The following is a 14,604-nucleotide window of genomic DNA, read 5'->3' on the forward strand; positions in this document are numbered from 1 at the left end:
CCTTAAATGTTTTTCATTATTTCACTGCAAAACAAAGTATAGAGCATGTCGTATTTACCGTTTATTTATTCAGGAACTGTGTCTCGGTGATCCACTATTTACAGATGACGCTGTTCTTGAGCCTCGAATTGGCGACCAACATTTGTCCCGGTGGTCAGTCTGCAAGCGGCCAGGCTTGCTCCATACAAGTTTATTTTTATTTTAATTTGATGTGGCTTTGCATTTAGGGTGTCATTTTGTGCTAAGTTTCTTTAGTTGCAAACCTTTGCCTCAATCAGGCCCCTGATGCTCGATAGCGTGAAAAGAAACCGTTTATAAGTGTGAAAAATGATCTCGCCGTTGCTTGCTAATGTTTCTTTTTTTTTTTTAATCCTCTCGTAACCTAAAGCTATGGCGCTTATAGAAGTCATGATTTCACATAACGGATACCCCGTTGCTAGATGTAAAAATACAAATGTGTTATCCGTGTCTCACCATCCGGCCCAGTAACATACTGTTAGAGTGTGTATGATGTGTTTGTTTTTCTGCCATATTAATATGTATTTTACACAGAAGAGTGTGTTAAGCCTGGCTTTTAACAGTCCATCAGGATGATCTCTGATAAATGTTAATGAGCTTTTCTCAGTAATATGAGTCGTCCGACTGGACGGCTCTCTAAGGATTGTGCCGAGTGAGTGAAAGCTAACATGCATAAATGCGTCAAACACCTTAAGTCCTTACTATTGGTCAGATTGTGTCCTTGCACAGTAGCTTCTGACTTGTGTGTGTTAGCTTAGCTTAGCGCTGCCAGCGATTTACACTGGGAATATTTGGAAAACCAAACCACCTCGATGAAGTTTGAAAAAAACACATTGGATTTAGGTTTTGAACTTTGAACTCTGTGCAAAAACATAGTTACAATGCACATCTTGAGACTATTATTGTAATTATTTGCAAAATCGATGTCGAGATCGGTTATTGATTATAACCTGGAGTTCTACATTATCTATGGTCCACATCTGTCATGATAAGTTTGGAGAAAGGCAGGCGGGATGAGACATCCAGCTAAATACCATCAGCAAATTCTCATTCTAATCCTGTGAGACAAGGGACCGATACTGTTTCCGAGCAGTTTGAATATTAATTATTAGTGCATCATGTGGACACACACATTATTCAACCCTAAAACTGAACTTACAGATCTGCTACACAGATAGCAAGTTGGTTCCCTTTAGTGAGCGTACGAATGAAAAGATGGCGTGGCCGTCTGTTTTTGTTATATGCTTTGTTTCCTTTGGTCATGCTGAGATGTGTTGTCCCTAAAATGAGCCCGGTCATTGAATTCATATAATCTTGCATCGATACTTGTTTCAATTTAGACATTTGTCAGCTTTATAGAAGCTCTTGTAGTAGTTGGGCCAACCGGTCGTTGCAAAATGATTGTCTCTTCCCCGAGCTCCTGCTTTCTCTTTGTGATTTGAAGTGAGATGCCAGTGTGTGTGTGTGTGTGTGTGTGTGTGTGTGTGTGTGTGTGTGTGTGTGTGTGTGTGTGTGTGTGTGTGTGTGTGTGTGTGTGTGCAGGAAATGATCCTGGCCACTCCTGACAAAGACTGTGCTCCCACCTAAACCACCTGATGTGTTTCAGGAGCACCAATAAGCGTTATATAGTAGTTGCTAGAAGACTGGATGAATTACTATTGGCAAAAGAACGAAAAGCAAAAAAATGATCCAATATTTTTAGCTTACAAAGAACAAACCCTTTTAATACATGAAGCCTAATATTTCAAATCATGTTTGGATTGACCAGTCGCTCCACTTCAGGTGGCCGAGTAATAAGTTGCACAACTGCACTACAAGTTGTGCAGAAGAATGAAAAGACATCCATGTTTCGTGGAGTCCTGTCGGGGAAAACACATCCGTGCCGGGGGAAATAAAGTGTTTTCCTCTGGACAAAGTACACTCTTTTGTTGGTAGCCAGAAGTGGCTTTGACTTGATGATGAAGGTGTAATCAAGACGGACTTTTGATGGGGTTAACCTAAAACTACTTGCACCACCCAAGTGCGGTCCAAAGCGGGGTGTATGTGAATGACTTCTCACACAGTGGAGGGTGTGTGTGTTCCCGTCTGTGGAAGTGTGCGATGCCGTCGGGGGTTAGATTGGGATGTGAGAACATAATCAGAGCCAGCTGAGACCAATGGTGAGATTAAAGTTAAAACTCAAAAACAATCAGCCTGGATTGTAGAGAAGTATTCTTTGGTTAAGGGTTACCGGCCCGTCTCAGCCTTTTGGAAGGAGAGGCGGACAGAGATGGAGTGAGGGGGGAAAGAATAGATTGCGGCGACTCTACCGGCTTCATTGGGCGCAGACCCTCTGATTAAGGGCTCTTTCCTTCTCACTTTGATCCCTCCTCACTTTGCCCCCATTTCCAGGTCTCATCTCACCGCAACACCAACATGACGCGCTCCTCTGCACCGCCAGTCAAGCCCACAGGAAGCGCTAAACATATGCCAGCGAGTGTGTGTTCTGCTGCCTCGTATCTATGCGTGGAATCATTTCCATACGAAGGCAAAGAAAAAACCAAACAGAATCGAAGGAGCTATCGGTCGTTGTTACTCTAAAAAGCTCAAGATTAGGAGTTTTAACTCTTTCGTCACGACCGAGGACATCGCCGCCCACATTTGGCGTGATGACGGAATCATGGAATATCATGGAATCATCTCACAACTATGTTTGACTTCAACAAGAAAACGGACCGTTGCTATACAGTAGAAGTGATAATGATAATGCAGCAGGATGGGTGCAGACGCCCCGTCTCACTGGGTTTTTAACTTATACAATCCAAGGCGTGGATTGTTATCGTTACATTCGTGAAAAGATGTTCAAAATCTGAAAAATGACCAAATCTTTTTATCATCCTCGCTGACAAGACATGGGTCTGACATGTTATCGTACAAGCAAAGAGCACAGCGTAGCGAGCTGTGGCTTTTTGCCGTTTAGTAATTAAGAGGCAGTCGAGGAGGACTCGGTCCGCCTTCCATTTTAGAGCCCAACAAACACAGGATAACACTGAACGCCTATCTGGCTGTGAGGTTTCCACAAAAATGAATACTTGTTGAACATTTGATAAATATGTTAAAACCTAGTGAGGGTGTATCTGAAGGACACCACATCAAACCCCTGCTCAGCACAGTCCTTGAGTCCAGCTGTCGTGCCATCGAGCCCACAGTGCTCGCATCATTTCCACATCTGGCCTGGAACCTTCCACGACAACACGATACATTATGTGTCCGGAAACATCTTTTGTTAAAATATTTGTCTGACCGTCACAATTTTTTGAACACGACATGCCGACATCTGTGCCCTTCCACAATTGCAGGCAGTTGATTTAGCACTGAAACCATACTATTCTTAATACTTTTACTATTATATTACATACTATTCGTTACAACTTTGTAATTTAATTGGGGAACAGAAAGAAAATAGATTGTAAAAAAAGCATTTGCAGGTAGGTTGGAATGGGTATGGAGAAGTCGGGTGTAATGTTTGATAAAAGAGTCGCAGCGACAGTGAAAGGAAAGGAGTGCCGGATGGCGGTGAGACCGGCCATCTTGTTTGGTTTAGACTCAGCGGTACTGAGGTGGCGGCAGGCAGAGCCGGAGGAAGCACCGGAGAAAATGTGGAGGTTCTCTTTGGGATTGATGAGGATGGACGGGATCGGGAATGAATCTATCCGAGGGACGGCCCGTGTTAGATGTTTCGGAGAGAAGGCCAGAGAAAGCAGACCGAGGTGGCGTTCGGTCACGTACGGAGGAGGGAGAGGGAATTTATTGCTAAAGGATGCTGGGATCGGAGCTGCCAGGCGGGCGTGCAGAGGAAGACCGAAGAGATGGTTTATGGTGCAAAAATAAATCATCGGAAGGTAAAGGTAACCCTCAACCAAGAAGTAAACCCTTCAAGAAACCAAACGGTGGCAGCAGCCGGGGCGTTGAATAAACAAACGAGCCGGTGTTTCAGGGCGGGAACGAATCAGTCTCCGGTCACCTCAGGCTCAAAATGTACCCCGAGTGTGTTTGTGGCTGTGGCTCCGCCTACAATCCTCCACTGGAGGTCACCTACCAGCTTTTCCAGCGGTGGCTCGTACTGGGCTGGCCGGCTCCTCTGAGGACAGGAGGTCCGGTCCAAAGAAATGTCGCCGCTTTGGGTGTGAGTCAAGAACCTCGGCTCAAGTTGCGCAAAGGTCTCTTCTGTCTGTAGCTCCTTCAAGCTTGGGGTTCCAAAGGTCGGTCGCTGGCCGTCTTTGTCCTCCCGCTTCCCGAACCGTCGCAGGACGGTCAGCGAGGGGAACCTCTAGTCGACGCTCTTGTTCCGTCGCTGGCGGCGGAAGCGACCCACCGGCGAGCCACGGGCGATCGGCTGTTGGACGAGCGCTTCCGACCTCAGGAAGGCAACCGCAGCTCGGCTCCTTCTGTCCAGTTAGCCGGCAAAGCCAAAACAATCGAATAAAGCAATCGAAGAAGAAGAGCAAGAGGAACAAGAGGCGGCGGAAAAGGAGAGTTTGTAGTTTTTATCAGTATGATAGAATTCAGTCGGGTGATTTAGTTTCTCAATGTTGAAAACGCAGTCACATAGCGCTCTGCTGCTCATATTTCCCCCTGGCAGAATTATTGTCCGTGTTGCCAGAGCTCAACTCTGGTAATTACAAGGTTATCACAATAGGAAGCAATGACGACAAAAGCTACCAAATAAAAAGCGAAACATAACATTACACAATTCCCTTTAAATAGAAAAGATTTAAGGTCTTGGAAAATTGCGTACCAGGTAATGTTTTCAACTATTTCATTTGTTGTACTTTGCATTACAGAGTGGATTGATGTTCTGTTTGTATAGAAATGAAAGTGTGTATGCTGGAGTGTGTGTGTGTTTGTGTGAGAGTATAAGAGGATTATGGCCTGTTCACGGCCGAGGGTGCAGAATGGCCCATTTCAGACCAGCCCCACTTTATGCCCGATTGGCTGATGAGGTATTAATGCGCAGCTGTGTTGTTATATGTGTACTCTATATCTCATCTGTCTGGGAAAAAAAAGAAAGGAAAAAAACTAGGGTTGCCTCCTCGTTTAATAATGCGGCGTGGAGAATTTTTCACAAAACACCATGGAAATCCACCAGCATCAGATGAGCGCTACACTCGCTGAAATGTAGACGCAAATGATCATTTGTCTGGGATGCTGAATGTTGTCCTGCGACCTGCCGCTCAAGAAACTTAGCGTCGTACTTTCAAATGCGTTCGTAAGATCCGGGGTCTTGCCATTTCCTTTCTAGGCCCAAGAAATTGCATTTGTAAACTTAAACCGATGCTTTGCGAGAAATATACTGCTCAAAAAATAAAGGGAACACTTGAACAACACAATGTAACTCCAAGTCAGTCACGTTTGTGTGAAATCATAGTGTCCACTCAGGAAGCAACACACATTCATTTTGACTTGTTTTAAGGACATTACATCAAAGTTGGATCAGCCTGGAGTTTGTTTTTACACTTTAATTTGGAGTGTGATTCCTAATCCAGACCTCCATGGGTTGATACAATTGATTTCCATTGATCATTTTTGTGCGATTTTGTTGTCAGCACATTCAACTGTGTAAAGAGCAAAGTATTTCATAAGAATATTTCATTCATTTAGATCTAGGATGTGTTTTTTAAGTGTTCCCTTTATTTTTTTGAGCAGTGTATATCGGCATCTCAGCTCTACCGTGCATTCTCTACCGTAGTTTCTATGGGTTCATTGGTCAGAACGGCATTATATCCACGTGACACGGGACCAAACCGACTTGTAAATGACCATGTTACTTTACGGAGGAGCCCCAGGGGACGAGATCCCCGACATCAGAGTGCTGGGGGATTGTGAGGTTAAGACTTGTTGAACGGCAGCGAGGCGTCACACAATGAGGTGGATTAGGCAGCACTAGAAAGGGCCTTCGGGGCTTTGCAGGGGTGTTCGGCAGCTTACGGCCACTACGATAACATTGCAACTGTGCAGATCCAGGCGGGCCAGGTGGTAAAATTGCAAGAAGAATAATACGGCAATGTGACCGCACGTGTTCTTCGCTTGAAGAAAAACAGTTAGGATCTGCTCGACCCGTCACCTCTCCTGAACTACCATGACTGGAATGTAGATTTGACCTGCCGTAGAGGACTTCTGGGATATGGTGAACTTGAAAAATCGGTGAACTATCAAATCATCCATTTGGACTGCGTATGTCGCCGTTAACTATGAAAACCGCTCTTTTGATAAAGTCATCTAAACCGGGATTCTTGGCGATGCGAGTGCATGAAGACAATGCAATTTTTGTGATTTTTTGCCACTGTTTGAATTTACACATTCAACACCAAACTTACAGGACCAGTGACTTTACAAAATGAGCACGAGAAAAAATATGCAGCAGCTCATTTCATCCAACAGCAAATGGCAGTGGAGCACAAGTACAAACACACCGAAAACATGCTCTGGACGTGTGGCATGGAGAAGTCTCAAGCTGCATCTCCTGACTGTGGGGACAAAAACATGCATTTCAAAAGAAAACATCTATTAATATGCAACCCAGCACCAGAGGACTTCAAAAATAAAATAGAGGAAAAAGAAATCATAATAACGTTATCAATGTTATCTCCTCATCTTGATGCCGTTATCAGGTAAAACGTCCTAGTTTGCAGGTGTTGCCATTGTGTTGTTGCAGGTTCCTCTCATTCAAGTGAGTTGAACGGTGATCAGTCACAGAACCTGCAGTAAATAAATGGAAAAATGAATGCCTCCATAATACTCACACCACGCCATCCTAATCTCCCTGAATGCCAACAGGGACATTCAGTTGAAGGATATCACAAGTTCTTTGGATTTAAACTGGTTTCACAAGCTTAGCAGCTTCACCAAGACCTCACCATGGGAAGCTACGATCGGGAATATTAGTTAAAAAGTGGTCTAAATAACTTCCTTTGAGGCTTGGAATATGTTGGATAGACGAAATCTTTGTTGAAGTGAAGCTGTAGAACCGAAACGTCACTTTTATGAACAGATCTATGAAAACGCACTGTGACGTTTCGCCGTAACTTCAATCTTTCTATTAGCGCTCCCACGCTATGAAATTCCACGTGGTTTCCACGGGGATGGCGGCACCTTCTCCTCGGGCCTTGTTTGGCCGTGACACTCAGAATGAAAGCGCAAAGACGGGAGGGGGTTGGCGAGCTGGGATAACGCCGCAAAGTGGCACATCGCGTGTCAGACAGGATAATAGCCTTGTGGTTTGTATTAGGTTTCCTGGGCTAAACTAAGAAGCTGGACTTCCTGCATGCCCACCATGACAAAGACGGTATCCGTGCTAACGACGGAACATCTGCAGGATATATTAAATAAACTGTGGTTTTATGTTGGTGTGCAATGAATTGGAAGCCTCTTAAACTAATAAGCCACACATTAGGCTCTCTCTTCATCTCCAGGTCACTTCTGTGACTGACAATGAATTATTCCACCTCTGTTCTGACAGTTTTTTCCACGTACTGGCGCAGCGAATTAAAAGCAAAAGCAGAGTGATTGTTTTAACATAGAGGAATTGGTGACAATCGGAAGATGCATCTCAATTTTGATTGCTATAGTTTCAGTCGGTTTAAGCCATGTAATTGGACATTTTTTTCCCTGTAATAACATATCATGTTATTCTACAAAGGAATTTTTGAATAAAATAGATCCAGTCCAATCAGGGCTATCCGTCTCGTGAACATTAGCATTCCAATGACAAAAACATTTCACCTGCCTGTAAAAGGCTTGTGAATACACTGCCTTTTACAGATATCTACAAAACAAGAATCTGATCTCGAGATGCTTCATTTGGATGAGAAAAATAAAGGGACTTTGAAAGGCGCATTTCATTTTTTCTAACAATTCTTGTTTTTTGTTTTTTTAACGTCATGTATTTGTTTCCTTTTCATCGACTCTTTCAAATGTTCACCAGTTTCAGGGTGATTATTTCCAGTGCCATTAAGCAGTTGTTTTGAAAGAAACCACTTGATTTTTATTGGCAGAGAGTGTAGAAAAATATTCATAGATACTATAATTATATGTATACTTATTAACAAAATCTTCCTTTCTCTCTTGTATACAGTATGTATATACGCTTACGTGTGTGTGTGTGTGTGTGTGTGTGTGTGTGTGTGTGTGTGTGTGTGTGTGTGTGTGTGTGTGTGTGTGTGTGTGTGTGTGTGTGTGTGTAGATATTGATTCTCCAAGAAGCTACTTGGTGTCCATAACATGAAAAAGGTGAAACCTCTGCTAATAAATTCAGACAAATCAGATGACAGCGAGCAGGTGGTGTTGTTGAGATATTGAACCTTTGAATTCTCTGTTTTTTAAACGACGTAAAGCAAACAACTGTGTTGTGGCCTTTAATATAACCACATATCAGTGTTTGGCTGCGATGTGGCACCGAACGGCGAGTCCCTGCCAATCCAAAATATTTGAGCCTTCTGTTGGTCAGAAATACAAAAATTGTTTCGACTTTTTAGCACCGCTTGGCTTCACTTCACTTGAGTTTTTGGTGTCTGTCTGTGTGAATAAAGGTAACGTGTGGTTAAAAATACAAATAAACTGAAATTTGAGATTTAATTCTAGCAGTTAAATTTTAGTAGAAACAAGTATTGGACGGTGTCTGACATTCAGTGGTGTGTCAGTCATCAGGGATGATCCGTCTGCAGCCGTCATCATGTGGACTTCAGTCGCATGTTGCAAGTGGCCCGGATGCCCGACCACTGAAGTCCACCCATTCAATGCATGCGAGCGTGCAGTCGGTCGTACGTCAATGGCAAACTGTTGTGTAACTGTGCCTTGTGCGTTGTGTGTCCCCGCAGAGCTGCAGCGGGAGGGCAGCATCGAAACCCTTAGCAACAGCTCCGGCTCCACCAGCGGCAGCATCCCACGCAACTTCGACGGCTACCGCTGGCCGCTTCCCACCAACGAGAGCCAGCCGCTGAGCCTCTTCCCCACCAACTTCCCCTAGAGATCCCCCTTTTCCACGAGGACGTCTCCACCGTCGCCGCGACGCGTCACACCCGCGCCGTGCCGCACACCGGCTGCGGGATTTGCAATTGTCTGTCCTCTGTGCGTAACTCAAGTTTCTGCTCTCCCGCAGCTGTTCAAAGATTAGGTCAATCCAGCAACACACAGTGTTAGTACTTAACCCTCTGAACCCCAAGCAGTTTTTGGCTTACTGACTGCAGGCTCATTTTTCACTGTTATATAAATCCTGCACCTCTGCGGAAAGAGAAAAGTCATGGCAAGGAGCAGAAAGAGCTCGGGAGCGTTTATTGTTTTGCAGAGCATATTGGGAGTGACGGGACACAGAGATGGAGAAGTTTCACTGGAAAAAAAAAAAGATCAAAAGTACATGGATTTGGACATACATGCTGAAATTTTACAACTCCTTTTAACCAAACATGGCCGTCCACGCACAGGTTTTTAACATTTTGCGTTGCTGACATAGATTTGCTCGTCTTATCACGTGACCTTTAGTCTTTGCCGTGTCGTGTCTGTCGCCGCTTTGCCGTTACGTAAAAAGTCTACAAAATGTTTTTCATCCTCATCCAATTGTTTTCCGCGATATTCTTTCAGGATACAAATCGGGCTCACGGGTTTTTATCCGACGTTATTCTATTCCTAAGTTTAGTCCTTTTTCGACTTATTTTGAAGTATTGCAGGAGGCACATTTATCCTCGAAAGATGCCTTCAAAAGATGGAAATCCAGCAATCGCTTGTGTTTTCACAGCCTAAAGCCATAGTAAACAGACCCGGTGTAGGAAAGCACGTCTCCGTCGCAAAAGGTGGAGACGTTTTCCTCCGAACCAACGGAACCGTACTTAAGGATGAATTATCCGTGCGACGGTTCGGGCGCCGGTTCTCAGCGCAGCGTTTGACCTTCGCTTTCCAAGTTTTGTCCGACTGAGCTGCAAGAAAGGGAGCGTGAGCGAGCAAAACACGCTTTTTCTAGCCAGTAACATGTAGCGGCTCCCCTCCTCTGTGTGCCAGTGTGTCAGCCCTCTCGAAATGTTTCTGATTAAATTTGGCCTTTTCATGTCTTTGACTTTCGTGTAATTCCATTAGACAAAGGATGTAGAAATAAGATGACACTATTACTACATGACCACAGTCATTTAGATGTTTATAATGTAATTGAGAAGTGTTTTTGAAATCATTTACTTTCCACATATTCCCTGCTTGGCCTTTCCAGATCGTAAATTTCAGTTGACCAGAGTGACAGAGATATATTCTTCGTTAAAGATCTCAAAACGAAAAAAAAAACGACTCTCCTGGAATATACGAGCTTCCCTGCGCAATAATGGACGTATAAATGGATAAACGACAAACGCGGTTTGCCTGCCGGGCAGCGCCGACTCCATGTTGGACCTGGATCAAGTGAAATGCGTCGTTTAAAAAAGGAGAACGTGATGTAAAAACGGGACGTCGGATTGGCTGCATGTCGCGTCGGCCCGATGCAGAATCAGCATGAATTCAGAGCAAATACTTGTGTTTGGCTAAATAACACTTGTCTTCTTTTCCCAGCGTTGAAGCAAGAGGAACAAAATAAAACCGGAGGAAATTGGATTGTGCCTTTTTCTCTTGCTGTGATTGCTCCTAATTGTGCTGCTCGCATTTGGACCACAGCCGTGACCTTCAGTCCCACTGCTAATTACAACCATATTTTTAACAGGCAGTAAAGTGTTGTTAAAGGGACGTTTTATGGGCGGCCGCTTCTTTGTTCTGGGGGGGGAAACCAGATGAATGTTTGTTTCTCTGCTAATAATCCCGCTATTTCAAATCCCCCAAATATTTTTCTAAACATGAACCTCAATCTGTTATGTTGAATGAAATTAAATGGGTCAAATATGTACGTGCAACTTTTCCCATCTTGAACGTGTTGCATACAAAATGAACCTGTGCTTCACTGCTTGCGTGACGCACGCCAGCGCCGGCCTTGACATGTTTTACTATGTCCAACATCACCCATGCGGAAAGCGGCGTGTGACGAATGTCTACATTTAATTGTCTACAGCAAGCTTGTAAAGGTATTTAGTGTAGACACACACTTCTAAATCGCAGTTGTATTTGTATCCGATCAGTTGTGCGGATGTTAATGGAATTAGCTCTGTGTATTTCATGGGATATGGACGTCTTCCCTGTACCGAGAAGACGTTTGAAACCTAAAGTTTTCATGCGGATTTGAAAGCCTGGGGATTATCAGGACCGACATGTGGCTCAGGTTGAGTTCTATAAAACAGATGGTGGTCGTAATCGAGGGCGTCTGAAACAAGTTCGGCTCAATATGAGGGCTGACCTAACCAAGGGGGACAAACACGTCTAAAAATCATGATATTACTCAGCGGCGATCAGGTCTCTCTTGTCAAACCAACGTCCACAGGTCATTTATTTGTTTGTAACGGGGGGAGAGAGGGATGCATCTGGGTTTTTTGTTTGTTTGTTTGAAGTGTCTTCATGACATACAGAAGTAAAATACTTAAAAATATGTGATGATGTTCCATCTGTGTTAAATTCAAATATTGCAGTTCTGTCACTTAATGACTCAAAGACACAGTAAGAAATCTGCTGGACCTCAGGACTAATGTGCAAACACAAAGTCACACTTATTTATATATGAATATTTCTGTGTATGTGTGTGTGTGTGTGTGTGTATGTCTATATATATATGTGTGTGTGTGTGTGTGTGTGTATATATATATTATATATATATTTATATATATATATACACACACATTAGTATGTATAGTGTATATATATATATATATATATACACACACACATTAGTATGTATGTATGTATATTACTCTCTCTTTCCACACACACATGCACACATACACACACACACATATATATATATATATATATATAGTGTTTTTTAAACCTTTGTTTATTCATATACTTGTGCTTCTTTCCAGGGGACCCCAGTGGCACCTCTGCCGTGTGTGTGTGTGTGTGTGTGTGTGTGTGTGTGTGTGTGTGTGTGTGTGTGTGTGTGTGTGTGTGTGTGTACCAAATTATACACCATCCTTTCTCAAGTCCCATGAAAGTAATGAAATGATGTCATTGTCTTTTTGGAGCTCGAAATTTTGCCTCCCAATCACAAGGACATATTTCACACAAAGGGGTTAAAAGGGTCCTACGATCCTTCATTATCATTATTAGTATTATTATTATTATTATTGTTATTGTTGTTTGTGCAGACGCCCGCATGCCTCCTCAGTGTTGCGCATCTCTTCCGGCGCAGCCGCGTTTCTCCTCCGCCGCTCTGCGGAAGTTCAGGCTGAAAAGACGCAAACGCGTCCGCACGTCGTGTCTGCGTCACCGTGACGTCACAGGCGGCGTCCAGGACCGGAAGTGCGGGAGGAAAGAGTCCAGATGATCATGGATGGGATGCAGATGATGATGTTCACGCGGGACGCCCGCTTCTTCCGCGGCCTCTGCGTGGAGAGAAATGTTGTGAGGAGAAATGATCGATTCCATTGTGTCTTGGCCGATTAATTGATTATCAGTCGTGGAGGTGATTTAAATATTCTGAAATAAGGATTAAATGACGAGAGGTTCGGTTGAGAGGGAGGACCTTCAATTCATATTAAACGGATTTAAAAACAAATAAACAAAGAGACTGGGTTGCATTTGAGTGTAACAGAATCCTCCCGGCTTCCGGCGTCTCCTTTTTCCCACAATCTTTTCAAACCTCTTTTTTTTTTTTCTTCTCACCGGTGCCGATTTGAGTCTCGCTCTAAAAACAAATCAAAATAACCTTATTATTTATTCCAATCGAAATTGCATTTCCCTGTTCCTTTCCCGTGACGCCAGCAGGAGTTACGCGGTGTCCGTGGCGTGGGCTGCGGGCTCCGTGGAAGCCTCCGGCCTGCAGCAGGTAGTTGCTGCTGCTGATCTAATATCTACCAATGTTCCCGCCGCTGCAGTTGCTAATTCAATTTCTCCTCGCTGTCAACACATCTGCACAAACACTGGGACGTTTCACTGCTGGGGAAACACGGAGCTGTCACAAATATTCACACACACACACACACACACACACACACAGGTACTTCATATCCGCCATGTCCACGGCTGGCACACACACACACACACACACACACATGTTGAAATGTCAACTTTCTTCTTGATTCGCGCCGAAATACATGAGAAGTTAAAATGTGATTTTTTTTTCTCGGCACTGCAACTTATACAACTTATTTAGGTTTAACAGATTTCATTTTTATTTGTCGTTTTCACGCAACTCATGTTTGAACGTTTGTATTTAGGAATCTTCAATGAAAAGGAGGATCCAAAAAAAATATCCAGGTTTTTCGTTAATATCTAATTCAACACAAACAACTTTTCTAGATGTTTAAGAAATATGTTGTTTTTTTATACTTAAAAACTGGCGTGAGCACGTTTACCTCTATCTATCTCTCTCTCTCTCTCTCACACACACACACACACACACACGAACACACACACGAACACACACGCACGCACACACACACACACGTGTACGCGCGCACACCCGCTCCAGGACGCGCATATTTCCCCAGACAGGAGATCCGAACCCACGGAAAACGCAAAGAGGAGGTTTGACAGACAGAAACCCCGAGCGTTGCGGGATTGAGAGGCGGTGTTCATGCGTGACAGTCCAACCTGTTACCAATGTACAAACACACCGACACTGCGGGAGCTGCGGGAGCCGCGTGTCACCTCCTTCCCTCCGTCCCCACGCAGCCGTGCGAGGCTCGTCCGCACACACACTCCTCACAAGTTGTTTTGCATCGTCCGCGGCAGATGCGGGGAAATAAAAAGTGTTTCCGAGCCTGAACCCCCCCCCCCCCCCCCTCACGCACAGCGCCCCCGCCCGGCCGGTGCGTGGCTGGGGGTGCGGGGCGGGGCGGGGCGGTGAGTGTTGGCCCGAGGCTGCAGGTAACCAGATCTGAGTGGTTGTTGTCCGTGAGTGGGTTTGTCACGGAGTCCTGTCTCCTCTCCACGGAGGACGAAGCATCCGGGGCTCGTGCCTTTCCTGCTGCCGCTCGCTTTGTGTCCTCGTGGTTAGAAGGAGACACGCGCGTGCGTGTGTGTGCATGTGTGCGTATGTGCGTGTGTGTGTGTGTGTGTGTGTGTGAGGGGGAGAGAGCGTGTGTGTCTGTATGTGAGGGAGAAAGAGTTTGTGTGTGTGTGTGTGTGTGTGTGTGTGTGTGTGTGTGTGTGTGTGAGGGGGAGAGAGAGTGTGTGTCTGTATGTGAGGGAGAAAGAGTTTGTGTGTGCGTGTGTGTGTGTGTGTGTGTTTGTGCTTGTGTGTGTGTTCGTGCATGTGAGGGGGGAGTACAGAAGTGTGAGAGAGCGTGTGTGTGTGTGTGTGTGTGTGTGTGTGTGTGTGTGTGTGTGTGAGAGAGAGAGAGAGAGAGAGAGGAGGAGAGAGCGTGTGTGTCTGTATGTGAGGGATGTGAGGGAGAAAGAGTTTGTGTATGTGTGTGTGTGCGTTCGTGCATGTGAGGGGGAGGACAGAAGTGTGAGAGAGCCTGTGTGTGTGTGTGTGTGTGTGTGTGT

At 44.7% G+C, this 14,604-nt stretch overlaps 1 protein-coding gene and 1 long non-coding RNA gene across 3 annotated transcripts in view; one reads left to right on the forward strand and one right to left on the reverse strand.

The window, feature by feature from the left end:
- Window positions 1-10,623, forward strand: part of bcas3 (BCAS3 microtubule associated cell migration factor) — a 294,545-nt gene extending 283,922 nt beyond the window's left edge. For both annotated transcript variants that reach the window (XM_086140765.1, XM_086140775.1), the window contains one exon: window positions 8,874-10,623. In XM_086140765.1, the coding sequence (XP_085996891.1) occupies window positions 8,874-9,022 (149 nt within the window). In that variant the 3' untranslated portion in view covers window positions 9,023-10,623. The remainder of the gene's footprint in view (window positions 1-8,873) is intronic.
- The window catches only part of LOC147235159 (uncharacterized), an 8,639-nt gene continuing 3,420 nt past the window's right edge, over window positions 9,386-14,604 (reverse strand). Inside the window, exon 2 of the long non-coding RNA XR_015104315.1 lies at window positions 9,386-12,494. This is a non-coding gene — a long non-coding RNA (uncharacterized LOC147235159). The remainder of the gene's footprint in view (window positions 12,495-14,604) is intronic.

Source organism: Fistularia commersonii, chromosome 3 (genome assembly GCF_037954325.1).
Source record: "Fistularia commersonii isolate RoL2024-O1a breed Wild chromosome 3, RoL_Fcom_v1.0, whole genome shotgun sequence".
NCBI classification, from domain to species: domain Eukaryota; kingdom Metazoa; phylum Chordata; class Actinopteri; order Syngnathiformes; family Fistulariidae; genus Fistularia; species Fistularia commersonii.